At 45.0% G+C, this 26,922-nt stretch overlaps 1 protein-coding gene across 6 annotated transcripts in view; it reads left to right on the top strand.

The window, feature by feature from the left end:
- Positions 1 to 26,922, top strand: part of CPEB1 (cytoplasmic polyadenylation element binding protein 1) — a 102,849-nt gene that overhangs the window by 24,130 nt on the left and 51,797 nt on the right. For 5 of the 6 annotated variants that reach the window (XM_040342911.1, XM_040342913.1, XM_040342912.1 and 2 more), the window contains exons 3-5: positions 799 to 999; positions 14,628 to 14,845; positions 23,758 to 24,010. In XM_040342911.1, the coding sequence (XP_040198845.1) occupies positions 799 to 999; positions 14,628 to 14,845; positions 23,758 to 24,010 (672 nt within the window). Of the gene's footprint in view, positions 1 to 540; positions 664 to 798; positions 1,000 to 14,627; positions 14,846 to 23,757; positions 24,011 to 26,922 lie in introns of those variants that run through there. The other variant, XM_040342917.1, reaches the window with a different exon arrangement.

The raw sequence follows: 26,922 nt of genomic DNA on the forward strand, positions 1-26,922 counted from the left end.
TGGCTACAGGATAAATTGCTCCAATATATTTTCACCAGCTCTTGCCACTCTGTCAGTAAAGGGACCCCTGGGCAGCTTCTAAATAAAGTAATTTCAATTGACAGTCCAGTTGTGTCAGATCTTGTGCTGACCATGAGCAGAGTGGAAAGGAATATTTGTGCTTAAATTTTAACATAAGGGGCTGTCTAGACAAGCTGGGACTAGATATTCAGAGTTTACAGCAGAAGTGGGGTAGATAAAATATTCAGACCATGCATGGGAGCTGACATAGTAAATCTTTTGCTTTAAAATAAGTATTAATGGTGGACCATCTGATTGAATTTGAGTATTTCTGTAAAGGCTTGCCTTGCTATTCCCTGGTAAACAGTGCTACATACACCAAGTTCCTGTCTGTATTCCAAGCAAACAGATTATGCTAGCACAATGATGAAGCCCAGCATTACTGCTGCTGATTCAGGCTTGGAGTCAATCCAGAACAATGTGTGGGAGGGGTGCTGGGGAGAGGGATGAAGGCAGGGCCACTTGAAGCAAAGTGTCTGCGTTTATGTGCGCAGGAGACTGCTTATTACTCGGATAGCTGCAAAAATCTATGAAAGTTTTCCTTCTCCTAGCCTCAGGATCGCATAATATAAGACAATGATTGCTGAGCTCTCACCATAGCAGGCAAGGCAGAACACCAGGGTGTGGGTATTGATTCCGTTGCATGACAGTGGATGCTACCTGCTGCAGGTGAAGATTTCTTATGTTTACTAGAATCATCCTGAAGAATTCTGATTTATATTCTTCCTTTCTAAACAGACTACCCAGATACAGAGGGAGCTACAGCAAGCAGGATGCTTTTCCCTACATCCCATGATCCATACCCTCGTGGCCTTCCTGACACAAACGACTTGTGCCTTGGTCTGCAGTCTCTCAGCCTGACTGGCTGGGACAGACCGTGGAGCACTCAGGACTCTGATGTTTCCGGGCAGTCTAGCACACAATCGGCAGCCCAGTCAGGTAAGATGTTGTCTGTATAAGTGACACTGAACTTAGGCATTATATTCTAAAACGTATCTTTTGTTCCCTGCATTTATTGTAAAACTGAAAACTGACTGTAGGCTGTTTAAAAAAAAAAAAAAAAAAAGATAAAGCCAGTTAGCCGGTCCAATTTTCCTCTCCCTAGTGTTTGCAACAGTGCAGCTGATGCTGTTTGCAGCATTGTATTAAAATGCTCTAGAAATTTCTAGAGTGGGGTGAAAAGTGTATTGCCATCCATTTCCCTGTTTCAGGGACCCTGATGGCCTAACAATCTGTAGGTGGTTGGCAAAATACTTGTATGAGGCTGACGGTGTATAGTAGCGCTGCTTTGGAGGCAGGCTGCTGTAAAACCTCTATATTAAGAAAAGGTAAGTGCTCATAATTCGGCTTAATCTAGAGAATTGTAATGCTACAAACTGTGCAAGAAATTGTATTTTTGATAATTTTGGCCTATGCCAGGCTGGCTGTGCTTTTGAGTCTCATTGTGAGGACTTGCACCTGTCCATGCTAGCTTGACCAAATGCTGTTGGCTTGGGCAGCTTGAACTAGGATCAGGTTGGGTGGGCTGCTCAAATGCATGATTACCCTAATGGTTTGTGAGTTGTTAGACTTGGTAACCATAACTTTTGTGTTCTAATCTTGATCACATAGCAAATTTTAATATTGCATAAGGTATTACAGAATGTATTTAAGTATATTGATACCAAAGGCATGTGAAGAGATGTCGGGTCTGTGTATTAAAATAAAAAACTTTTGCAGCTTACACTGTTGCGATGCTTGATGTGTGTTTTCTGTCGCCTATGAGGTTAAGGGAAATTTGATTTAAAGCAAGTTGCTAAGTTTGTGTTCTATCCGCACAAATATTCGTGCCATCTTGAATATCGGCATAAACTGCTTGTGCAGCTTTGAATGTGACTCAGCTTGTGTGGTTCCTGTGCTTTGAACAGGCCATAGCCTGTTCAGGCCAGAAAGGCAGCTCTTGAAAGGACCAGTCAAAAGTTTGCAGGATTGTGACTTAACATGCCAGTTTAACACTAAGTATCTGTTATGTGTTGGCTATAATTAAGGCAAAATGTTGGCCTACCAAAGCTGTTTAGTCTCTTAATTTATAGTAGGATTATGATCTTGTTCTGAATGCTTAAGACCCAATTCCCATATATTGGAAGGGAAAGTGTTTTGAACTGCATCCAATTTGTATGACCTGAACCAGCAGCCTTCTCTATAGAGCTGGTTCACATATATGCAATGCAGCAGCAGTGCAAATTTGCTGCGAATTGAAAGTCCTGTACAACTTCTGAATTTCTGAGCACTGGTGCGGTTCAGATGCGTATCGCTAGCTATTGCCTTCTATAGCAACTCATCTGAATTGCACATGTCAGTTGTGAACACCAATTTGATCTGAAAAAAGTGAGGGTCTCACAATTCATACCAGGCCCTTGCGGGTCTGGTACAGATTTTAAGGGTAACTCCACACCATAAAACATTTTTTGGTGTGGGTCCCCCCAAAGTTCATACCAGACTTTTATCCAAGCATGCAGCCTGACAGGCCAGGAGATTCATGCCCCCTACTGAACCATACCAGGCCACATGCCTTCAATGTGGGGGCGGTGCTCTGCCCTCCAACCCAAAAGCACCTTATCCCATGTTGTTTAAAACAAGGGCCTCTTCCACACAACTTTGGCCAGTGGTTGTGTGGGGGGGGGGGGGAACCTGCTGCCAGGGAGCTTATCGGAATCTGGAACAAGGGAGTCCCCAAATCCTGGCCCCAATATGTGAATGAGTAATGGACTACATGGTAACCCCTACCCATTCACCAAAAGAATAAAACCCGTTTAACAAGTTTTTAAAAAAATGTCCCCTGGTGTAGATCCATCGTGAATCATGATGCCCACCGCCAGACCTGAAAAGAAATAAAGCTCTGCCTCCACCAAAGGCTCCTGCCATCTTCCTGGTCCACTGTGACGGATAGCTAAGGGGTGGGAGCACCCAATGTCACAGGCAGTGCCACCAGATGTTGGAAACCCAGCATAGGGTGGTACTTTGCCTGCTGGGCTATTTAAGTGTTACATGGCAGAGCACACCCATATTGAGGGCACATGGCCTGGTATGAGATTGCCCCCCTCTCTGGTGTGCCAAGCTGCATGATTATAGAAGGGCCTGATATGTCATAGATATGGGGGAGAATCACACTGGTTTTAACATTTTTCTAAAGTTGGGTTCCCCTCAAAATCCGACCCGAAATGGACATTTACTCAGTTATATTGCCAGTGATGTTTTTACATTTGGTTGTCAGCAGGGAACCCTGAGTCATCCATTAAGGACATGGTGGCTAATCCTTAACTAGCTAATGTTAAAGATGTAAGTGGTTGCCAGCTCCAAAAATTGCCATCTAAATCGTCCCTGAACAGCTGCTTAGGAAATTTTGCGGTGAAAACGGAGGCCGAAATTTGCACCGTGCATGTTAACTGGCCATACACAGGTGTTAAAATGGTACCTTTCAAATCGTACACCTTTAGTGCCTAGGGCCTCCTGGAGAATCAATGTTAAGGTTTATCTCATGTCTCTCAAACATCTGAATATTTGAAAATGACAGCTGAACATGGTTGATGTGATACAATATTAAGCCATTAGGAAGTTTGGCTTGCAGCAAATCAATGATGCACATGAAAAGCATTACAGGTAAATGCAGTTTAAATGTATAAATTGACTTTAAAAGTATGGGATAAAATTATAATCTGGGTAGATGCAGGAGTATACTGCATGGCTGCTTACCAGCTCTAAAATCAAACTGAGCCGTCAGACTGCTAAACACTCAATTCTCAGTGTTCCGTGAGCAGGGAGCTGGTGACTTGTCAATCGCTGGCTCTCCAGCACTCACTGGAGCGCTGAGCTGTTGCGAGGGTGGGAGCTGCTGGCTCTCAGCTTGCTGAGAGCCTGAGCATCTGCTGGTCCAGGCTTCTGAATCTTTTCTGAGCCTCAACTGGCTCTGTGATGCAAGTCACAGGAGTGCAGAACAAACTGGATGCTGATGCAAGAATACGATTAAGGCTTGATTCAGTTTTTTTTTATTTTTTTATATTGCACTGAGAGGGAGGCTGTGATGTGAAGGATCTGACTCTTGGCATAAATGTGAGTTTGTTGGAAGAAACTTTTTACTGACTGGACCTACGAGTTATAATTCAATACCCCTGGTCTATAGCAACCAGTGAGTGGCCTAGTGGAAAACTCGCTGAAGTGTAATGATCAAAAGTTCAATGTTTGGAATTACAGGACTCAAGGACGTGTTTCTAGAAAAAATTGCACTTTCTGTGACTTCATTATGCTTCAGTAAAATGTTTGCTAGTATATTACTTGCATATCGACACAAGTTAAAGTGATCTTGCAATGCAATAATGATCAATGTGCGATCAATGGCCCCATCGATGCCTGAATTGTGGGAGTATTAGTGAACCTGTTACGATGGTAATATACAGGTTTGCCTTTTTTGACCCTGAAATGCTAGCGGTCTTCGGTACTTTTGGTCATTGACCAGAACCTCAGTTCGGCAATTGTCCCTGGTAAGTGGCTCCAAGCATTGTTGACAAAGGATGAGGAAATCTGCATTTAAAAAACTGATTATTGACTGAGCCTAAATCTGTTATTACAGCATAGGTCCTGGATTGTCTGTGGTAAACGGCCACAATGTGTTTTGCAGAACTGCCGTATTTTCCGCCGTATAAGACGACCTTTTGCATCTAAAATGCCCCAAAAGTCGGGGGTCGTCTTATACGCCGGGTACCTGTGTGTCAGACGGCGGCCATCCATTATTCAAAAGCTGCACCTCTTCAGGCTTTTCTGTGATAGGCGGAACACTGATTTTCCCAGCAGAGCCTCTGTTCAGTGTTCCGCCTATCACGGATGCCTTCTCATCCTCAGATGAGAGGACATCCATTATAGGCGGAACACTGAACAGAGACTCTGCTGGGAAAATTAGTGTTCCGCCTATCACGGAACACCTGAGGAGGCAGCGTGGCTTTTGAATAATGGATGGCCGCCGTCTGACATGCTCTGCAAACAGAAGGTAGGGAGATAGTCGAGGCAGTGAATGGAATGGCAGTGAGGTCGACAATGGCACAGTGGGGCATGTAGTAATGGCACAGTGGGGCATGTAGTAATGGCACAGTGGGGCATGTAGTAATGGCACAGTGGGGCATGTAGTAATGGCACAGTGGGGCATGTAGTAATGGCACAGTGGGGCATGTAGTAATGGCACAGTGGGGGGTCGTCTTATACGGTGAGTATATCCCAAAGCCAACATTTTAGTTGGGGGTCGTCTTATACGCCGGCAAATACGATGGTCTGTTTAAATAGTGTTACTTTATTTTAATGTGGTGGTTTTTGGATTGGTTCTTGTGACACTTGAAGCAGATGCTAAACTGCTATATAGTGGAAAATACTTATTGCACATTAGATAGGAATGTACCCCCTGGGGGTTATGAGATCCCAAATCTAGGATCCCTTTAATTGGCACATTTCATAAAAGGCGGAAAGGAAGCTCAAGCGAGGCTTTCGGGCAGGTGTGCTGACAAGGCAGGCCCACAGACCCCCACTGCCCAGCCTTTCTAACCAATGCTAGCTTCAAAATCCCTAAAATGGATGAGTTGCCGATCGCTACATGCAGTTTGGTTAAAGTGGATGTAAACCAAATTCATGAAATTTAGGCCGGGCAGACAGCTGCAGTATTTTGCGATCTCTCTTTAAAGTCCTTTAGCTCTCTCCTGAACTGTTCTATTATCAGCCTGATAACTCCTGACAAATTCTGACACAGAAGATAAAAGCAGCCTGAAATTCCTGTCAGGGTAGGTTGCTAAAATGAATAGGGAGCTGGCCCTATTGCAAAACGCCTCCTGAGAGTCTCTGCCTATGTCAGGGGCTGTGTGCCTTTCCTCCAATCGGCAATTTTTTAGTGTTAAAAAGAAGAGGATTTCCTAAAATGATCTGAGCTTTCCAATCGGTATATAAATGTGAAGACAGCAGATATACATGTAAAACCTATGTAGGGAGATTTGTATCTGAGGCTGCTCACTTCACTGGGTGTATGGAGGGTTTACATCCACTTTAAAGTGCTGTCTGTTAGCTGAAATGTGGATTCAGCCTCTTGTACCACACTATTATGCATATATCTGACTGCACTGTATCGCCAGGATAGAAAAGGCAGATCGGGGAAGGGCAAAGGAGGCGTTTTTTAAAAGAGTGGTGTTCTGATGGTAAACTTCAGGACCCTTATTCACCAGATTTGGAATTTATGCTGGTGAATCATGTGTAGACTTTTATTTACCCAGAGAATTAAGTGGTGGTCATTATTGGTGTGTGTATGCCGCCAGATGCGGATACTGCAGTGGCTCTGGATATTGTCAATCTCGTAGACCCCTTTCACACGGATGTTTCAGGCTAAAAAATGCTGCTGCAGCACTTTTCAGGGTGGTTGTGACCCTTTTCTTAAGAGGGTTAAAAGCGCCCGGCTTGCGGCCGAACACCTCCAAAAATGACCTTAATGGTGCTTTACCACTGGCACAACCCCAGTGTGAAAGCGGCCATAGGCAAACATCAACCTGCACATCCTGATGGGGTTTTGCTAGTTTCAGGTGATTTCAATAAAGCAACCAAAACGACATCAGTTCGTAAAATGTGCTACTAAAGGTGAAAATACATTGGCTGTATTCCAATATTAAGCATGCCTACAGAGCCATTCCACTAGCCCAGGGCTCAACAAAATCCAGGCGCCAGGTCGCAATTACGACAAATTGTGACCTGGCACTCGCCGGTAATTGAGGCCACTGCTTTGTAGCCTACAAAGCCGCGGCCTCAATTCCCGGCCGCCATCGCGCGGCAGAGGTGGGTGCGCACAGAGGCACAGCATCCTGTGTCTCCGTGCGAGATCGCGGCGGCCGCCTTGTGAAGGCCCAAGCATCCTTCTGTGACCTGGCGCCATCTGGTGGTGGCCGTTGGCATTACAAGTAAAACGGCAGTTCTAATGTGTTTTCACTCCCTCTAATCAGAACCCCCAAACATTTATCTCTCTCCCAATTTTTTTTATAGTGTGAAAGATAGTTACGCCAAGTAAATTGATACCCAAGCTGTCACGCTTCAAAATTGCATCCGCTCATGGAATGCCGACAAACTTTTACCCTTTAAAATCTTCATAGGCGACTTTTAAAAAATTCTACAGGTTGCATGTTTTGAGTTAGAGAAGGCCTAGAGCTAAAATTATTGCTCTAACAATCGCGGCGATACCTCGCTTGTGTGGCTTGAATACTGTTTACATATGCGGGCGCTACTCAAGTATGTGTTCGCTTCTGCGCGCGAGTTTGGCGGGACGGGGTTGCGTTTTCTGGCTCCTAACTTTTTTTTGCTGGCTCCTAGATTCCGAGCAAATTTGTCAAACCCTGCACTATCCCATCTGGATCCCATTTGATGCATGGCCTGAAATTTAAATCATGACAAGACGTGTTGTGATGGTGACCCAGCAGCTATAAATACTGCAGCTGCCGACTTTTAAAATGAGAACACTTGCCTGTCCAGGGCACCCGCAATGTTGGCACCTGACATTGGGTGGAGGCGCCGCCATTTTCGCTAAGGGAAGCCTTGCGGCTTTACTTTATGGTTCCCTACTGCGCGACCCCACTAGTCCCTGCTGTGTTCTGGGACCTGTCTCCCAGAAGACAGCACGGGTGGGGGGGCAAAGTTGAGGCACCAGACAAGGCATTGATGTGGGTGGCTCGGCTTTCTATGCCCGGAAGTGGGAGCAAACTACCTGTATTAGACAGGTATCTGCTCCCCTCCCCCCTGAAAGTTGCCAAATGTGACACCAGAGGGGGGGAGGATTCTGAAAAGCGAGTTCCATTTTTGGGTGGAACTCCGCTTTTAAGTTGTGTGTGTTCAAAGATATTTTGTTTGCACTTCAGTTACTAAACATTGTTTAAGCAAATACAAGAATATGTAATGTGTTAATATAAAGAAATTTGAGTAGCTCTCCAACTATGTTAATCTAAAACTGCTTCTGAAAACTGTTTTACTAACCTGACAGCTTATTCTAAATGGGGAAACCTTATTTTGCTTGCAAATATTAGATTTTTAACTACCAGCAAGAAGTCCTTGCATTTAACCCTTTTTTCTGCCAGGCAGAATAACAAATATTTTCTAAATTGAGTCTTTTTGCGAAATGAAAATTGAACAGATGCGAACGTGTAAAAAATGTTTTCCCTTATAGCTTCAAGAATTAGTGAAAGACCCCCATTAATGTTTATGACCTCTAAAATAGGTGCTACGAATTCATTTTTATTTTCTCTTTAGACCCCGCGTTTTTTGCGCGAATATTTGTCAAACCAATATGTATGTTAAAAAAAAACCACAAACTATTATTGGCAGATAAACACATCTAATTTTACAAAATTCTTTGAGATATCAAATCTAAACAGACCGCTAATCTCTATTTCTGAGATGGATGGACTGAAGATCCATTTTTTTTTTTTTTTTTTTTCTCCCCTCTGTAGCACTTTACTTGAATGAGTAATCTGTATAGAGGTTTCACTCAGAAAATGAGTGATACATTGTAACACTCGCAGTTACAATGATCAGCTGTCATATAGTAGTGATTTTTCTGCTGGGGTGGCAGTTGGTGGGAGATCTGACAGCTGGGTGGGACCCAGATGGGTCCCCCCTGCCCCAAGCAGCACCTGAAGCTTTCGTCAGTGGAGGAATGCCAGCTAATTATGATGGCTGCGTGATGGTCGGAATGGGAGGGGGCAGTTTTTTCCTCAAGTAAAATTTTGCAGCAGTGGAGTGCCACAGGAAAGCAGCCACTGTGTGGGGGGTGCTGGGGGAAATAGACAGTGGCATTAGGGGTTTAACTCTGATCAGCGGGTTGCAAGTCACCAATCAGTTATAGAATTGTTCAGTCTGCTGAATTCTGATATAGGCTTATAGTCATTAAAGGGGTTTTCCACCCATTTTTTAAGTTTATTAAAAGTCAGCAGCTACAAAAAGTGTAGCTGCTGGCTTTTAATAAACTGACACTTAACTGCTCCAGCGACGCGCCGGCCGGGGGTCCGCTCCTCTCCTCCCCTCCCGGACGGCGTCTTCATTGTCACTGTGGGCACCCGGCCGTGACAGCTTTCGGCTTCACGGCCGGGCACCCACTGCGCAGGCGCGGCCCGGCGCTGCGCCATTTGATTGGACAGGCAATCGCCTGGGACCTGTCACGTGTCCCAGGCGATCGCCTACAGAGAGGGGCTGCCAAAAGGCGATATGATGTATCGCCTTTGCAGCCCCTCGGCGGAAGGAGGAAGTGGGACAGGAAGTCCCCTTCTCCTGAAGCCCCCAACCCTCCCCCCCCCCCCCCCCCCCCCCCCCCCCAAAAAAAAAATTACATGCCAAATGTGGCATGTAAGGGGGAGAGGAGTGGGTTAAAAGGAAGTTCCATTTTTGGGTGGAACTCCTCTTTAAAGTAACCATAAGCTTATAGGAGAGAAATTGGATCCGTACTGACTTGGCCATCAGCAGGCACTTCTGTAGGTCTGTACAGACTTGGCAGTGAGGGTTAAAGAGCACCTGTCATTTAAAATCCTTTATGGCAGTGCCTGTTGGCAGGCATCCTCTGCTGCCGCCACATCCCTCACCTTGCCACTGCTGCATCACCAGCTGTCCCATTAAAGTGAATGGGACTGTCGGTGGGTCAAGGAGCTGCTGCGGAATAGATGACGTTTGCTCTTTAAAAATTAATTTAAATCCAGCAGTTTTTACTAGCGATTTAAATCGACTTGAGTTAAATCAAATTCATCCTGTTTACCTTCAACTATGTAGTGCAAGGGCCTGCCTGATTGCATACCCATTGAAAGTGTTTAGATTTGACCTAATTTTATGGTTTTGGTAAATCTAAAGGAAAATTGTAGTGTATGACCATCCTTGCATTCCCCTCCCTACTGACCATGCTTCTGTCCAAAGGCACCTCTGTGCTTTCATCCAGAGTAATGGCACTCTAATAAAGGGAGGTGTTTCTGGCCAGATCACCAGACGAAAACTGAGGCCCAAGAACAAATACAGCCACCACATGATTGGTAAGGTGCAATAAATTACACTTCAGGCTTTTAACCACTTCCCGCCCGGCCTATGGCCGATTTACGTCCGGGAAGTGGTTATGAAATCCTGACAGGACGTTCCAGAACGTCCTGCAGGATTTCATGCCGCGCGCGCCCGTGGGGGCGCGCATCGCGGCGATCGGTGATGCGGGGTGTCAGTCTGACACCCTGCATCTCCGATCTCGGTAAAGAGCCTCCGGCGGAGACTCTTTACCACGTGATCAGCCGTGTCCAACCACGGCTGATCACGATGTAAACAGGAAGAGCCGCCGATGGCTCTTCCTCACTCGCGTCTGACAGACGCGAGGAGAGGATAGCCGATCGGCGGCTCTCCTGACAGGGGGGGTTAGCGCTGATTGTTTATCAGCGCAGCCCCCCCTCGGATCGCCACACTGGACCACCAGGGATGCCCACCCTGGAGCACCAGGGTGGGCAAAAAAAAAAAAATGACAAAAAAAAATGACAGAAAAAAAAAAAAAAAAAGCATAAAGAAAAAAAAAAAGATGCCAGTCAGTGCCCACAAATGGGCACTGACTGGCAACCTGGCAAAAATCAGTGCTGCCACCCCAGTGTCCATCAGCGCCACCCCAGTGTCCATCAGTGCCACCCCAGTGCCACCCCACAGTGCCCATCCATGCCCAGTGCCCATCTGTGCCACCCATAAGTATCCATCAGTGCCGCCTATGTGTGCCCATCAGTGCCGCCTATGTGTGCCCATCAGTGCCGCCTATGTGTGCCCATCAGTGCCGCCTATGTGTGCCCATCAGTGCCGCCTATGTGTGCCCATCAGTGCCGCCTATGTGTGCCCATCAGTGCCGCCTATGTGTGCCCATCAGTGCCGCCTATGTGTGCCCATCAGTGCCGCCTATGTGTGCCCATCAGTGCCGCCTATGTGTGCCCATCAGTGCCGCCTATGTGTGCCCATCAGTGTCGCATACCAGCGCCGCCAATCAGTGCCACCTCATCTGTGCCCGTCAGTGCCATCTCATCTGTGCCCGTCAGTGCCATCTCATCAGTGCCCATTAGTGCCGCCATATCAGTGCCCGTAATTGAAAGAGAAAACTTATTTACAAAAAAATTAACAGAAAAAAATAAAAACGTAATTTTTTTTCCAAATTTTCAGCCTTTTTTTAGTTGTTGCGCAAAAAAAAAAAATCGCAGAGGTGATCGAATACCACCAAAAGAAAGCTCTATTTGTGGGGAAAAAAGGACGCCAATTTTGTTTGGGTACAGTGTAGCATGACCGCGCAATTGCCATTCAAAGTGCGACAGTGCTGAAAGCTGAAAATTGGCTTGGGCGGGAAGCTGCGTAAGTACCTGGTATGGAAGTGGTTAATGCTGCTTCAAGTATTGTCTGTCTGAGCTTTGCAGAGCCTAGTTTGGGGTTTTTGCAGTTTACTAGTGTTCTGCAAAGTTGCTTCCCTTGCCTACAAAAGCAGATTCATTTTGTTTCCATTTTAGTTAATTTTAAATTTGTTAAAACAAATCCTATTGAGTCTTCAACTGTACTCATTTAGTGATTATTGGTGTTAATTTTAATTGCTACAACCAAGTCTGCTGTGTTCCAGGGATGCTTCTAATAACAGGAGGCTGTGTTCTTTAAAAGATTGACTGGTCCTGGATCTGATCCCTGCATATACTTCTGCAATAAAGGGTGTGATTCAGCAGAATGCACCCCATGCTCTGTCTTATGTGCCAAGTTCTAAAATAGATATTGCAGGGAAATAAGGGATGCAGTTCTGTCTCAGGGTCTGTCTTGGTTTTCAGCCTAAACCAGATGTCATTTGCATTGGTACATCTAAATAGAAATTTCATATGAATATGTCAAAAATATGAATTTCAGTTAAATGTCTAGGGTTCTAAAGTTTTTTGATAAGGGTGCTTATTCTGGGATGCACAAAACAGGTTGTTTGCTCCAAGAATGGCTTTTTCCTTTATGGAATGGTGTCCTCATCTGTAAGTGCTAAGGATCTGCATTAAAGTGAGCCTTTGACTGATGGAGATAAAGCACTTCTGTCCAACATTAATGAGGTTCAGAAATGTTGGTGGGAGGTATGAAAATATTCAGCGGTTTCATATACAGCATCAATACAGCATCAAAACAATATCAATCTCCTGCAGTGTTTTGGCTATACAAGGGTGGTGTGATCCACTCTTTGGATTTAGGCAAAGCCTATAGTCTTGCAGCCCTCCTTGGAACAATGGTTATTCTTTAGAAATAAGAGGGACCTTGTGCATTATTAGTGGTAAAATATTTTATTACAAACATAAAAGCAATATAAAAATGAATGGGCTAGTGGTGCTAACTAAAACTCAACAGTAAATAAGTGTGTATAAACAGACTAGGTACAAAACAACCAAGACTCACACTTGTAAGAAGTGTATGTGCATATAAATGGAAGCTGGCCTCCCAATTGTGAGGGTCAGCTGTAACAAGTGTGACCACTGGGTGTCAAACACCTAATATATGCAAATCTAGGTGAAATTTGGGCCAGTAATATAACGTATAAGGACACTAAGTGTCTCATATAAAGAATGCAAAATAAAATGTGCAAAAATATTTTATTTGTAAAAAAAATTCAAAAAGAAATGGCAAACATTAAGCATTCGGTTCATTATAACAAGTGACCAATAACTAAGGATTGTATGCATTGAATATAGTATCAATTCTGATGTTGTAGCAGGGCTACCACCTGGCACTTCCAGACACCCAAATGGGATCAAACTGTCATGGGGTAAAGGGCGGTACTGTCAAACTTTTTATGTAATAGTAATTGTTTATTGGAGCATAAACCTATCAAAAGCCAGTACAAACAGTTGACCGCTATAATCTACATTATGTAAACACAAATGTATGGTACTTTATAGCATAAAGAAGTGCCTCCATCTCCGACTACCTTTTATGCCCAGCTCCAGAGCTCCCTGGATTAAACCGTAGACCAGAAGAGAACAGCGAGTAATACATTTTCAATAGACCTAAACTGTTTCAGTTCGTGAAATCTGCAAAACTGAAGAGAATTATGCAGATACATATGGAACTGCACTGTAGTTTGAATTCAGTATCAATTGTTTTTAATGAGTGCAGGCTGGATAACTTGCCTCCACATATGCAGATAAGTGGTATCATTGAATCGATGGCTACAGGTTGGAACAAGCCATGTAATGCTGTGGGGAGTGCTTAGAGCAGTCGGCTGTTCAAAACCCTTTTATCCAGTCAAATTTGCTGTAACAATACTGTTTTTGGTTGGATTTAATTTGTCACTTAATTTGCAGCCCATGTAACACTTGATGGTTTACTGTAATGCAAGCAGGCTGTATATACACAATGCACCGCTACAGCGGCGTATTGCCGGCGGTACAGCAGCACTGCCCATTGATTTCAATGGGAAGGATGATTTTTATGAAAGCCTCTTAGTATAAAGCGTAGACATAAAATTATAGTACCATCCTAACAATCGATTTTAGATAGAATAAGGGTTAATGGGACCCCAAGGCCCAAAAATAACCCTTGTAGCAAATAGGGGCAAAGGGACTAAAGCGGTACTAGGTAGAGAAATTTAAGAAGAATGTAGTAGAGGTAAAAATTGGAACAATTTAACAAAATATCAGCAAATAGGAGACACAAATGATTAAAACATACAAAATGCATCAAAAGCACTAGTATAAAATAGTGGGCATTTGTATGACCAGCCGTCCGAGTCAGCGAGATGGTGTAGACCCTAAACAAGGAATGGCGGTGAGATGAAGGGGGTCATACAAGTCAGATCTCTACTAGTTTCGCAACGATGGTTGCTTCGTCAAGAGAATTTCTGTACAGGAGAAGCCACTTGCTGAGCAGCCAAGGGCCCATCGGGGAGAAATCTCACACGAGGGGGCACATCGAGATGGAAAAAGAGGGGGCCCAGCGACAATGGGAAACCTGTATTGGCTGTGTGAAATTATTATATTAATTTAAAGTAAGGGGGGCCCTGGGACCTTAATGGCAAATGGCAGCAAATGATCAAGGCTGCACAGGAAACTGTGGATGACAGATTAGCATGTGTTAGCAGCAGAGATTGTTAAGCAGCTTGCGCTCTGGTAAGACGTCAAGCATGTCCCAGGGCCAGGTGTGTATCACGGGCAGGAGCGCATTGGCAGCGGTGAGTTCACTGCTGCTAATGCGCTCCAAAGAAGCTGCTGGCAGGAATTTCTGACGCCCTGCCAGCGCACCGTTCCAGTGTGAAAGCCCTCGGGCTTTCACATTGGTGTGAGGAGCATCTGTTTAAGGGCGGATTGCAGGCGCCATTAACACTATAGCGCCTGCAAAACTCACTCGGTGTGAAAGGGGTCTTGGTGTATGAACACAATGTAATATAGCATGTATTGACAGTTTTTGATTTGACAATTTTAATATAATGCTGTTTATTGAAAAAAAACATGATTTTGTGGTTTTGCCATTGGATTGTGTTAATGTTTTTAGTCCTAACCTAATGTGGCTTTTTTTTTTCTTAGTTTTCAACATGCTCAACAACCCTCTTGGAAAACCACCACCTCTTGGCTTCTTGCCACTGGATCCCATTGGCTCAGATTTTGTAGAGAAATATCCCTCCCCCCTGCTGCGTGGCTCCCGACTGGATAGCCGTTCGATTTTAGACTCCCGTTCCAGCAGCCCCTCAGATTCTGATACTAGTGGATTCAGCTCTGGTTCGGATCACCTTTCTGATTTGATTGTAAGTTGACAGTAGCTTTCCTGGTAACAAACTTTTCTTTCTTCTCAGATAGAACCAAGCTTACTGAATGTGCATATTTTTTGCTTCTCCTGACCATTAAAACTGTATCTCCAGAAGCAAGGTTTAAGTATTTGAAACGTATTGACAGATTTCTTTATCCTTACAACTGTTATATGCAGCTACCTTCAGGTGTGGTGATCGGACACAAGTGAAAATGGCACTGAAATATCTAAACCTTTTCATAAAGATTTTTGCTTTCCATTTACTGAATCTTCTTGTAATGTGGCTGCACCATAGCTGCTGCTTTTCCTAAAGCCTCTGCATTGGCTGACTTATCAGCTGGTCCATTGGACCCTACCTGGAGCCCTGCAGCACTGTGTGTCTGCCCTGAATCCTGCTGTGAGTGATCCCTTTACACAACCGTGCAACATGCAGAGTAAGCTCACAGGGTGCTCTATGGAGCCCAAGTTCTGGAAACCACTGCAGGGTATGCCTATCTGGTAGAGCAAAGCCAGGAAAGGGGTTGTTTCTGCATCTGACAGTGTAGAGTGTAAGCCCTTTAATCCCCCCCCCCCCCCCCCCCCCTGGATGTTCTGTGCATTTTTTTTCTTTTGGGGTTGTTTCTGGCAGGTGAATTATGACAGAAATTGGGTGCTTTTGGTTCCCTTTATCCAGAAGGGTGTAGTTCCAAAGAATACTTGTAGTAGCACAAAAGCACTGTTTCAATAATGGAGGGGGACAATCTATTGCACACCACCCCAACATGAAACCCTGATGTAGCTGTTTTAACCCAGTCATGTATACACTATTGGGTTTTATATACATTTGTTGGTGAGATTTTGCGTTCATGTATTGGTGCTTGAATATACTTCAATATAGCATGGTTCTGCCTATTTCACCATGGCACTCTAGTGTGCCAGGGCACCACTGCACATGCCTAGCCTATGCCACACACGCCTTCTCAATTTGGAGACTGTTGCACAGCCTAGATCTGCCTTTGTATGCTGGATGCGGACCAGGAAGGATGCTGACCAGGAAGCATCGCCTAGTAGTGGTGACAATCCTAGCCTGGATGGTGGCCTACAGGTGTAGCATTTGAGGGATTACCTTTTTACTCCACTAGGGCTGTGGATCATGAGTGCCCCTTGGGGGCAATTCTGTGCAGGCATGGCAGGTTATAATCAGATACAAGGGTCTTGGCAGTTCAGGCTCAGCCTTGACTCCCTTTTGAGGTGTCAGGGTCCTGGTACCCTCTCGAGATGGCTGCACCCTTTTTCCCCAGCCTTCCTTGGGTAATTCTGCAGGACTGTTCTGCCTTCTCCCTCCCTTTCTAACTGCTTGTAAAGAGTTAATGGAAGGTGTTTTTGGGCCATATTGAGGCCATGGGCTAGTCATGCTTGTGGTGCTACTATATATTTTAACCATTTTGACAGGGTGCCACATCTGAAATCATAAAATATACACTTAAAAATATTTTACAGTCCATAAGCTTTAAAAATGTGGAACTTGTCAAGGAGCATCCAAAAGATGTACATTCTCAAGTTGAACATAATGCATATCCTCAATCACAAGCATCCCCAACATATCAATATATCTGTTTTATAGCTACTTAAAGGCATATTTGTATCTGCTTCCAGATACTAATGGGGGACCTTGACTAAACAAATGTTGTTACTATTACTGCTTCAGGAGATTAATAGAGGAAAATTCTATAAAAATCTAAGTATATAGTGAGCATGAAACTCATCCATGCGTATTTAAGTCCATTGTACAAACTTTCTACAGCTCATTCATAGTCGCAGGTTCTTGCATCAAATATGCAGGTGATCCAAAAAAATAAAAATATGCAGGTGTCTTCCACATAGGAGCACAGCCAGCTATTTGGACAGGTGTAGGAGCATTCACAGGGGTCAAAAGCCCTGGTGAGAGTATGTCAAGGGTAGACTTGGTGCAGTGAAGGCACCTTCTAGCACAGTAGGCCACCTATTGTCTACTAAACTCTGCAGATATCCAGGGCCTCCAAACAAGCCTGAGGGATGAGTACCATGGTGTCTGTAATCCCAGCTAATTCTGAGGCTGTTGAATTGAGTCCAGGAGTTCTGGTCTATCCTGCACTGTTGGGAGTGTCAACACCAAGTTCAGTATAATATGGTGGCTTCAGGGAAACCTGGGGCTACTAGGTTGTCCTAAGAAGTGTTCATTCCCAAAGTGGGGCTTTAATGGTCATTGTCATTGACATGATGTGCATTTTATATGAAGAACTCTTATCACCTAGATGACCTCTCAGAGCGGGTTTGTCTTAAATGTGTGAAGTTTCATAACCCTTCAGATCCGCAGCCCCAGGCTAGCCCTCAGCTAGCAAAGTATTGCACCAGCCACTGTACCCTGTGCTAATGGAGGGACCCTGGGGAGGGCACTAGTGAGAACCTGAGGAGCCAGTTTTCAGGCTCTCGGGTAGAGTTGGAGGGAGCAGGTTTGGACAAAGAGTCCTCTAGACCAGTGTTTCTCAACTCCAGTCCTCGGGGCGCACCAACAGGTCATGTTTTCAGGCTTTCCATTATTGTGCACAGGTGATTTTATCAGTTTCACTGCCTTAGTAATTACCACAGCAGTTTGATCTGAGGGAAATCCTGAAAACATGACCTGTTGGTGCGCCCCGAGGACTGGAGTTGAGAAACACTGCTCTAGACCCTCTTGCTACAAGCTTTCCCTGGACAAGGTGGAGGCGCTCTTGGGAGCCATCCATACCACCCAGGAGAAGCCACTATCACTCCATGGCCAGATGCATCATGGCCTGAGGAACAGAAGGTGTTGCTGGTCCATGAAGTTCTGATGGAAGCCATCAAAGAATAGCAAGATCTGGAGAGGAAACCATTCCTTTCATGGGGGATCGCAGAGCTCTGCTGCAGTGTCCGAGGTCGTTCACATCCTAAGGTGGGCGGGAAGAAGCGTGCCAGCTCTGTCGGTCGTCTACATTCTGGGTGTGGAAAACTGGCAGGCAGACTACCTGAGTCGCCAGATGCTGGACCAGGGAGAATGGTTGTTGCATCTGGAGGTGTTTCAACTCCTTTGCAGGCAGAGGTGGGGCACTCCTGGCCTTGCATCTCAACTGCAAGGTAAGACGTTTGTGGCCAGGTCCAGAGATCCCTGGGCAGACGCATTGGTGGCCCTGTGGGGTCAGGATTAGCTGATTTATGCCTTCCCCCATTGAAGTTGCTTCCTCGGCTGCTCCGCAAGCAGCTTCTTTGCAGCGCTTTAGGAGCGTTGAATACACTGCTCCTAAAGCCCCCTTCCCATTGAGGGAGCTTTAATGCCAAAGTGACGGAAAGATGCCCCAGTGTGAAAGGTGTCTTAGCGGCGCTTTACCAGTGTTTTTTGGGCGCTGGCAGTGTGAAAGTGCTCTGAAAGCACGCAGGCTTTCACATTGGGATTGCAGATGAGGCTATACAGGCTCTTTTAACACCAAAGTGCCTGAAAGTGTGAAAGGTGTCTTAAGGGGAGTAGCCAGTTGGCACTTTAGGCTCCCAGGTGGAGTCGGAGGTAGAGGGATTGGACAGCAAGTCCTCTAGACCCTCTTGTTGCAAGCTTTCCCCAGAGAAAGATTTCTTGGAAGCTATCTATACCACCCTGGGAATCCAGGAAAAGCGGCTATTACTCCATGATCAGAGGTACCAGGGCCTGGGGGAACAGAACTTGCAGAGGCACTGTATGGACTCAGCCTTCTCAGTAAGGGGCCCCCAAACTGCTTAATGACATTCATAGACCTGAGGGATGCTTATTTGCACAGTCCCACCATGGAGACTTCAAAAGTTTCTCCTGGCTTTGCAGTAGAACCAGTTTCAGGCCCTCCCCTTTTGTCCTATCCTATTTCCTCCCTGCAATTTTACCAAGGTCAATGTATTGCGACTTGGGCATTTTAATCTGGACGAGCTGCTCCTATTTGTCTTCAAACCAAGGTTGGGTCTTTTATTCTCATTGCACTGCATTAGCCCAGGAGGCCATTGTGCGTGCTCCAGAAGGATCTGACGCTTAACCTCCCTGGAGTCTGCCAATCCGGAAGGACCTTCTTGGTCCGTTCTGCTGTCCCCAGCGGCGTGGCTTCCAAGGAAGAATGACTAAATAGCAAGATTGTCTTGGATCGGTTGGTGGTGCTGCAAAGTAGCAGGAAGGAGGAAACCCACTGCTTCTACCAGGCTCTCAATCAGGCTCCACCTTTCTACAAATATTTCCGCACCAGGCGATTTTTAAGACTGTCCCAGCTTTTAAGTTTCAAAGACCAATAAATTATTTTGCCAACTTTGTTAGAATCTTTTGGGTGACCAGGAATGTAATTTTCATAAGTTGGATGTTAAAAGGTCGCAGCGCCTTTGTCAAACACTACATGTTGAACCTGTTATCTAAGGATCAGGCCTTTAGGGGGGAGGGTCCTGCAAGTGGTGGTCCCACCCTAAGGTGTAGTGCTTGTTTTATCCTCTGAAAAGTGGCTGTCCTGAAAGATGATTAGGGAAAATCAGTTTTGTACCTGTAGCGTCTTTTCCAGGAGTCTTTCAGAACGGCACCACCCGAAAATGTGTTTACAATAAGTCACTATCCAGGATATTCCATCTTTCATGCAAGGTGGCCTTTCTGGTTGCTACCACGCCTTCAAGGAGAGTCTCTGAATTTGCAGCCCTTTGTTGTAAAGAACCTTTCTTGGCAACTGTGACAAGTTGTTTTGGAGCCATGGCCTCTTAAGATTCTGCTTTCCACATTATGCAGGGTATTGTCCTTATGTCTGGCCTCCAATTATCCAACAGATCTAGCCCTACACTGCCTTGCTGCCTAGATGTGGGTGATCTGTGGCTTTGCCTTTCCACTACTGTTATTCCCTTTGTTCTGCCTGAGGGCCCACGCAAAGGTCTCTTGCATCTAGGTGGGTTGGAGCAGTGATCCCCAACCTTTTTTGGCACCGTGGACGGCGTGGTGAATAGATTCCGGTCAAGGCCCAAAGGGGGGGCGGGGTGGGTTGTTATGTAGCTTTTGGCATGCAATTTGTCGGTGAAATGGCTGGTGTTGGTGCTTCAAACATCACAGAACAATGGCTGATACGGTGTTGGGATGATTGAAGTGCATTATGTGTCATTGCATTTTTAAATAACCTGCCACCAGGTGTGGATTGCTGCTTGCCATGTCACCTGCCACCAGGTGTGGATTGCCACATCACCTGATGTGGTTTGCCACCTGCCACTGACAGCACAGGCCAGTGAGAACAGCAGTAATGCGGGGCGGGCGGCAAGAGTTCTCATCTCTCTGCTCCCACGCCTCACCAGTGTAGCAGCCCCGCTGTGTGGGTGGAAGTGGCAGGATCCGGGCGGTGAGACGTCGTCTGTTTGCCCGCCGCTGCACCTCTCACAGTGCAGCCTTCACGGCCCGGCAGTGGGCCGGGGGTTGGGGAACCCTGGGTTAGAGGAGTTGGCAAGGCCTATGTTCTGAAGGATAGGTTTCCTTTCCCTGTAGGGGCACATTCCTCAAGATGTGACAGTGTTTGTATATAGAAAAAAGACAAGAATAGCCCAATGCTGGACTTCAAAGGCACAATTGGCAGTGGAGAATATAGACTTGTTAGAATAATTATAAAATACAATACACAGTACAAAACACAAAAAAAGGTGAATACATAAGTGAGCCCCTGTGTCAATGCATATTGCTATTAAGCTTCGTCATGACACATTCAGGGATCGTTAAAAGGGAAAACTGATCTGCCTTGTGACAGAAGTTCGGGGGGGGGGGGGGGGTGATAGTCTTACCCATAAAATGTAGATAGTATATCAAATTCTGGGTGTTCAAGGAGCCAGCTATTGGCTCAGGCACCACATATAACAAAATTGTGTTAAGATTATTCCAAAATTGTGTTATATGGGGCACCTGAGCCAATAGCTGGCTCATTGAACACCCAGCATTTTTGATATACAATCTAAATTTTATGGATAAGATAAACCCCCCCTCCCATGGACTCCATTCTGTTACAAGACTGTGAGAAAAATTAGTTGGAGATCAATACTCACTATTTACCACCATACTAGGTGTGCCGTATACCTGTGTGGTGTACCAAAATTTGCAGACTCGCCAGTAATGGGTGCTGTCTCTGTGCCTAAATACTAAAGAGGTGTTACAGGGGAAAGATTCCCACTGAAGAGACAGGTGGACCATGCTGCTTAATAAGGGATACATTTTATTAGAAATGTATTTCTACAAAAAGGGGGCCAAGTACCCACCACCAAGATCATATTAAATGTAGACAATGTTGTCTAAGAGCAGCTGCATCATGCTCAAACCATGCATGCACACACTTATAACAAGGCTATTGTTAATAAAGCGTAGGTAATATTTGCGTATTAGACTTCTGATCTCAGTGGCATATACCATACATAAAGTCCATCCTGTCACTAGGTTTAATTGGAAACCTCTTTTTGCAAAACCAGTCCCCTGTTAGGGGTGGTTGAGTCAAATTGCTAATCCCACAGACGGAGCATGGCCGTCAGTGTGGAGAGGTGATAGTCCAGTTAGTATCCAGTCCAGAGGCACAGATATACAGTTTTCCCAGAGTGGAATTGCATGCATTAATGTTTAACTGTTGGAAAAACAATAGCTCAATGACGCTGTTAAGCTGGCTGAGAGGTAGGAAACTAAGAGGCAGTTAAAGGACTTATGGTCCGCTCACCCGACCATACATGGAGCAATATATTCACAGTCCTGTACTATCTTTCTACAGTCCGGGGGGCTGTATGTGCCGTCCTGTATGTTCCATTTGAGCGAGGTTCGTGGGGCTCCAGTGGGCAGTTTGCTGTCAGCGCTATATAGGTGCCAGGTCCTCTGGGCCACAGTCTGCTTGTCTCAGCCGAGATGATCGCCAATGGCTTCAATCTACTGCGCATGCACAATGAGATGCAGCATCCAAGATGCATAGGGCATCTCTGTCGTAATGCCAAATCGGACATGTTTCACCAGGGACTTGTTCAAGGATAGGACAAGACTGAGACCGGTTTTCAATTTCCAATGATCCCTGCATGTGTCCTGATGAAGCTTAACAGTGAAATGCGTTGACGCGCAGGGACTTCTATTTATTGTAATTTATACATACCCTTTTTAATTCTCCTGTGTTTTGTACTTTGAATAATTAAATTCAATACGAACGACTGTAAAGACACAATGAGCAGTGGAGACAAAAGTCTGTCATTGGTTTATTCTTTTTTTCTTTATACAATACTTTATACAGATGTGGCTATAGGAGTGTTTATCTTTCAGATCTGACAGTGCTTAAGTTTCAGGCATAAGGTGCTAGAGCTAGACTGTGGTGGTCTGAGCTTTCTCAGGCTTGTGTGGACCTGTTAACAGTATTTGCCATGTTGCTTACCCTTTAGTTGGCATGCTTTTGGCCATAGCTGTAAGGATTAGTAGCCTGTGACCTGCACTATGATCAGGAAAATAGGATTTCTGACTTGCCGGCAAAAGCAATTTCCTGGAGTGCAGGTCACAGGACCCTCCACCTTGATTTCCCTGCGTGTTTGCTACAAAACTGAGGCTAGTTGGGTTATAGAAAATGTCTGGGCAGATTTTTTTTTTTTGAGTGTCCAGTCACATGACTGTAGCTGCATATAACCCAGTTGTAAGCTGGTCATACTGTTCCAACTTCACGAGTGGTCCTGTCTGTTTCTTGCACCACAGCCCCTCTAAAAAAAGGATTAAAATCATCCAATCAGATGCCAACTGTTAAACACAGCCACAACAGGAGATTCCTCCATCCACCCTGTATAGGGTGGATGGAGGAATCTTGTAGTTTTGTTGGGGAGGGGAAGAATCACTTGGCTGTTCTGTAGGGCTTCTTTAATGTCAAGCTGGCTGGTGTCCTATACTGTACTCCAGAAAACTGATTTTACTGGCAAGTTAAAATTGGGGTTGTATCGATGCTAAACATCAGAGGGGGGGATTTATTAAACCCCTGGAGCTCTCGATCTAGTGCAGCTGTGTATGTTAGCCAATCGGCTTATAACATCAGCTAAGCTTTGATAAAACTTGGAAGCTTATTGGTTTATGCATAGCTGCACCAGATTCGGTACTCCAATTTTAGTAAATGGCCCCCTGAGCATTTGCATTAATACTTGTACCCGTGCAAATGCTCTGATCTAATCTATCTGGGCAGTCACGGATGATCGGTGGGAGTTGCAAGCACTGAATCTCCCTGTGTAGATTTCAGTAAAGCCTGACAGCCACACCCCCCTTGGCTTTCAGCAGCTTTACTGAAATCAATACTCTGAGATTGGAGCTTGTAACTCGCCGCACCAATCATCCCTAACTGTCTCCTATGTCCTTCTCCTCTGTGCTCTTGTGGTCCTTTTCCAGTCCCCATCTGGTCTCCCTCCACTCCGTGTCCTCCTGCACTCCTTCCCTTCCTGTCCATGTCCTCCTCCGCTCCCCAGATCTGTCAGGATGGAGTGGATCCTTTTCTGAATGTAGACGGTTATCTGACAGTCCATGCATAACTGAGCATCGTAAACTGTTTACGATGCTTCCGTTTAATGGACAGGAGACGGAGGCTCATCGGTACATAATCTTTAGTGCAACGCCCTCAACAGGGTTGAGGGGGGGGGAAGGAAAATTTTGTGTGTGTAATATATAATAATATAATATATATACATGCATACATACTTTTTTTTTTTTTTTTTTTCAAAATGGTGTTTTCCTGATGGCTAACGCCTCCATCGGTGCTACAGTTTAGTGTTGCTGTCACATGAGAAAGTATTGGTACTTGTCCTCGGTGTCAAAGTGGTATTGGTACAACCCTAGTTAAAATCTAATTTTACTGGTCATGACCTGTTAAAGTGTTGCTTGCTATATTTTTGATAAGTTCACTAATTGGATGTTTGTCACCCCAGTCTAGTCTGCGGATTTCTCCTCCCCTACCATTTCTATCTTTGGGAGGTGGCATGTCTCGAGACCCCTTGAAGTTGGGCATTGGCTCAAGACTGGATCCAGATCATGCTGCTTTAGCAGCTGCAACAGCTTCCCCCATGGGGATGTCCAAGAGATGGCCGGGTGCTTCAGTCTGGCCCTCCTGGGACCTTTTAGAATCTGCAGAAGATCCATTTTCCATTGAAAGGGAGGCTCGGCTGCATAGACAGGCTGCAGGTAAGAAATGTATGGGCTGTGCCATGCTGTAAATACCATTTTGGTAAAGACTAAATTACTGGGGTGCTGAGAAAATCCAGTCATGGTGCATGTGTAGGAAGTATTTTATCCCTTGTTACTAGTTTTGCTACAGTAGGAGCACGAAACTAAATCAAGTCAGGCTTACAAAAGCCTCTTGGTTGGTTTGTGGTAGGTAGCCTGAAATGGGGGAGGTTCAAGAGTTGGCATAGACTAGGAACATATTAAACTGACAAGACGCCCACTTCAGTAATCTACAGCTAGTCTAATTCTGGACCTGGTTTTGATATGCAGTTTTCAAAATGCCCTTGGTTATTCATGTTTATGTCAAGTTGTCTGTGCCCTTTCCATAGTTGAGGCTTACTGCTGTATGTTTACACTGAAAATTTAGTGTCTTTGGCAGCAGAAATTTCATGTGGTAGCATTGCATCAGTCCTGGCATTAACCCGTTGGTGCCGGCCGCGTGCAGATATGCAGCCTCTCAGCGGGGTAGGCCTTGGTGCCAAGTGGTTGCATATTTAAGGGAATTGGTGGAATACAATGTGCTGAGATCAGGAGCTTTCTGATCATGTGACTGCCAATCATGGTCACATGATCATAAGCAAAGCCCCGGCATCCTAAATCCCTTAAAGGGCCAGGAGGCACCAGCTCCAAGGAGTAAGCCAATGGAACAAAACTTGTGGTCTAAGCTCTGTAGTTATAATCACTTGGACTGCAACCATTTTTCATTTGAGATTTATGGTTTACATGAGAGAAAATATGTGCTTTAATTTTATGTAAAGCTTAAGAATTCTTGAACGTTTATATATAGTAATCTAAATCAGCTATATGGTTGGTGAACAAAAAAGCTTAATCCACTTAATGACAAAATATATAAATGTTTAATCTGCTGCATATTGCTCAAATCAAACATTAAAAAAATCAAACATTATTTTGCAGATTTTCAGACAGGGTTGTATGTAATGTGCATGACAGACTCCCTTGTCATAGGCTGGTAGCTGGATTTCAAGCTCCCTGTTACTGTCGGACATTAAAGTTCAGTTCCACCCAAAAGTGGTTCCTTTCTCCCCCCTCACCTAAAAGGCAGCAAATGTGGCACTGGTGGGGGGGGGGGGTTAACGGATGCCACTTGGCAGCAGAAACCAAGAGCCAACATTGTGGACTCCCTTGACGGGTACGTTTCTGAATATTAAGTCAGCAGCTACAGCTTTTTTACATGGATATAATGCACAATACTGTTAAACTTGAAATTTTATTGTAATGACTTGATTACCTTTAGTCTGTCGGTCTCCATCTTCTCTGGATTCAGATGCTGATTTTTTGCCTGCACAGAGCCCTTAAATCGATTGTAAACATTAAAAAAATCCTGCTCTTTGCACAGAGCTGCCCCATCTTTGCTTTCCTAACCATTTCCATTCTGAAGCAGTCACCAGATCCATTTCCTAAATGGGAGACAGTTTTTACACTTTTTAGCAATATCTCCCAGTTACAACTAGTATGGTCCAGTTTGTGTTTTCTGTAACTTAAAGTGGTTGTAAAGGCTTTCACCTTCATGCAGTAAACTTGTGTACTGCTTTTTTTTCTCAGTTTAGGCCAATATGCTTCTACATATTTTTGGTAATCTTGCAATAAGTGTATATTTGGTTTGTGCAAAAGTTATAGCATCTACAAAATAGGGGATAGATCTTTTAGCTTGTCCCCTTCCAGGGCAGCTACTAGAGATTGGCTCTTTCCTCTACAGGAAACACAAATCGGATACAAGTTAAAAGGTCCCTCTCCTCTGACCCTGTTTTGTGTTTCCAGACCCTCCAGGAGCACTGACATGTTTGTTTTCTTGGGTCTGGTAACTGGTTGGACCCCCCCCTTTTCTGGTGACGCGGCAAAATGGCGCTGGAAGTCATGTGATGCACTTCCAGGTGCCGTTTTTAATGGAAGCACAATGTCATACACTGAGGACATGCTGCCTAGGGGAACAGTCTGCTGAACACTGGACAGGTGCATTTAGCGGTACAGCAGCAGCCGATCTCCACTTGCCTTATGGAGCTTGAGAACAGATCTGGGGAGGGAGTGCCTGCTCGGATTGAACCAGCGGCAGCATCCACATCCCATACTGCCCCAAGGTAAGCCTTTGTCTGTGGATAGCTTCTACAGCAAGGGACTTTTTGTATGTTTTTTTTGTTTATGGTTCTGCTGCTTTTTTTTTTTTTATTTAATTTTTTTTTTCCCCTAGGCCAAGCCGGTGCAGAAATGTGGAAACTGTAGGGCCATACTTTCTGATAGTTATAACAATTTTGAGGATTGTATTCCATCCAGAGCTAATTCAGAGACTTCCCCCCCTTCTTTTTTTTTTTTTTAAGGAGTTGATGTCTTCTATGAAGGAGGTAGTGGTCTCCTTTCGGTCCTTTAATGACAGTAGCTGTACTGGGGCCTTCCTCGTCTAGACCCATAGCTCAAGAGCCTTCAGCCTTGGCTAGATCCCTTCCTCTGGTGTCTGAGACTATTAATTTATGCAATTCTTCTGATCTGGAAGGTGAGAAACCTGATTCTTTGATGAGGAATCTGCATCAGAGGAAGATACGGGTAGCTCGGAGCAGATTAAGATGCCACAGCAAGCCCCTTCTGTACAGGATAAAATGTTTAGGTCTACAGGGCGGAAGTCGATCTTTTCCGGTACACCAGTCACTTTAAGGACATGATTCTTAGTGGAACGAACCTGAAAAAAGGTGGCTCCAGTCTAGAGGGCACAAAAGGTTTAATTTTTCAGTCTGAGTTCGAGGAGGGTTTTTTTTTTTTTTTGCGTGTCCTTGATTAGATGCCCCTATGTCGCAGGTGTCCAAGAGATCAGATCTTTTGAAGACTCTGGGGGTCCTTAAGGATCAAATGAACAGAAAAGA

The sequence above is a fragment of the Rana temporaria genome, chromosome 3 (assembly GCF_905171775.1).
Source record: "Rana temporaria chromosome 3, aRanTem1.1, whole genome shotgun sequence".
Lineage (NCBI taxonomy): Eukaryota > Metazoa > Chordata > Amphibia > Anura > Ranidae > Rana > Rana temporaria.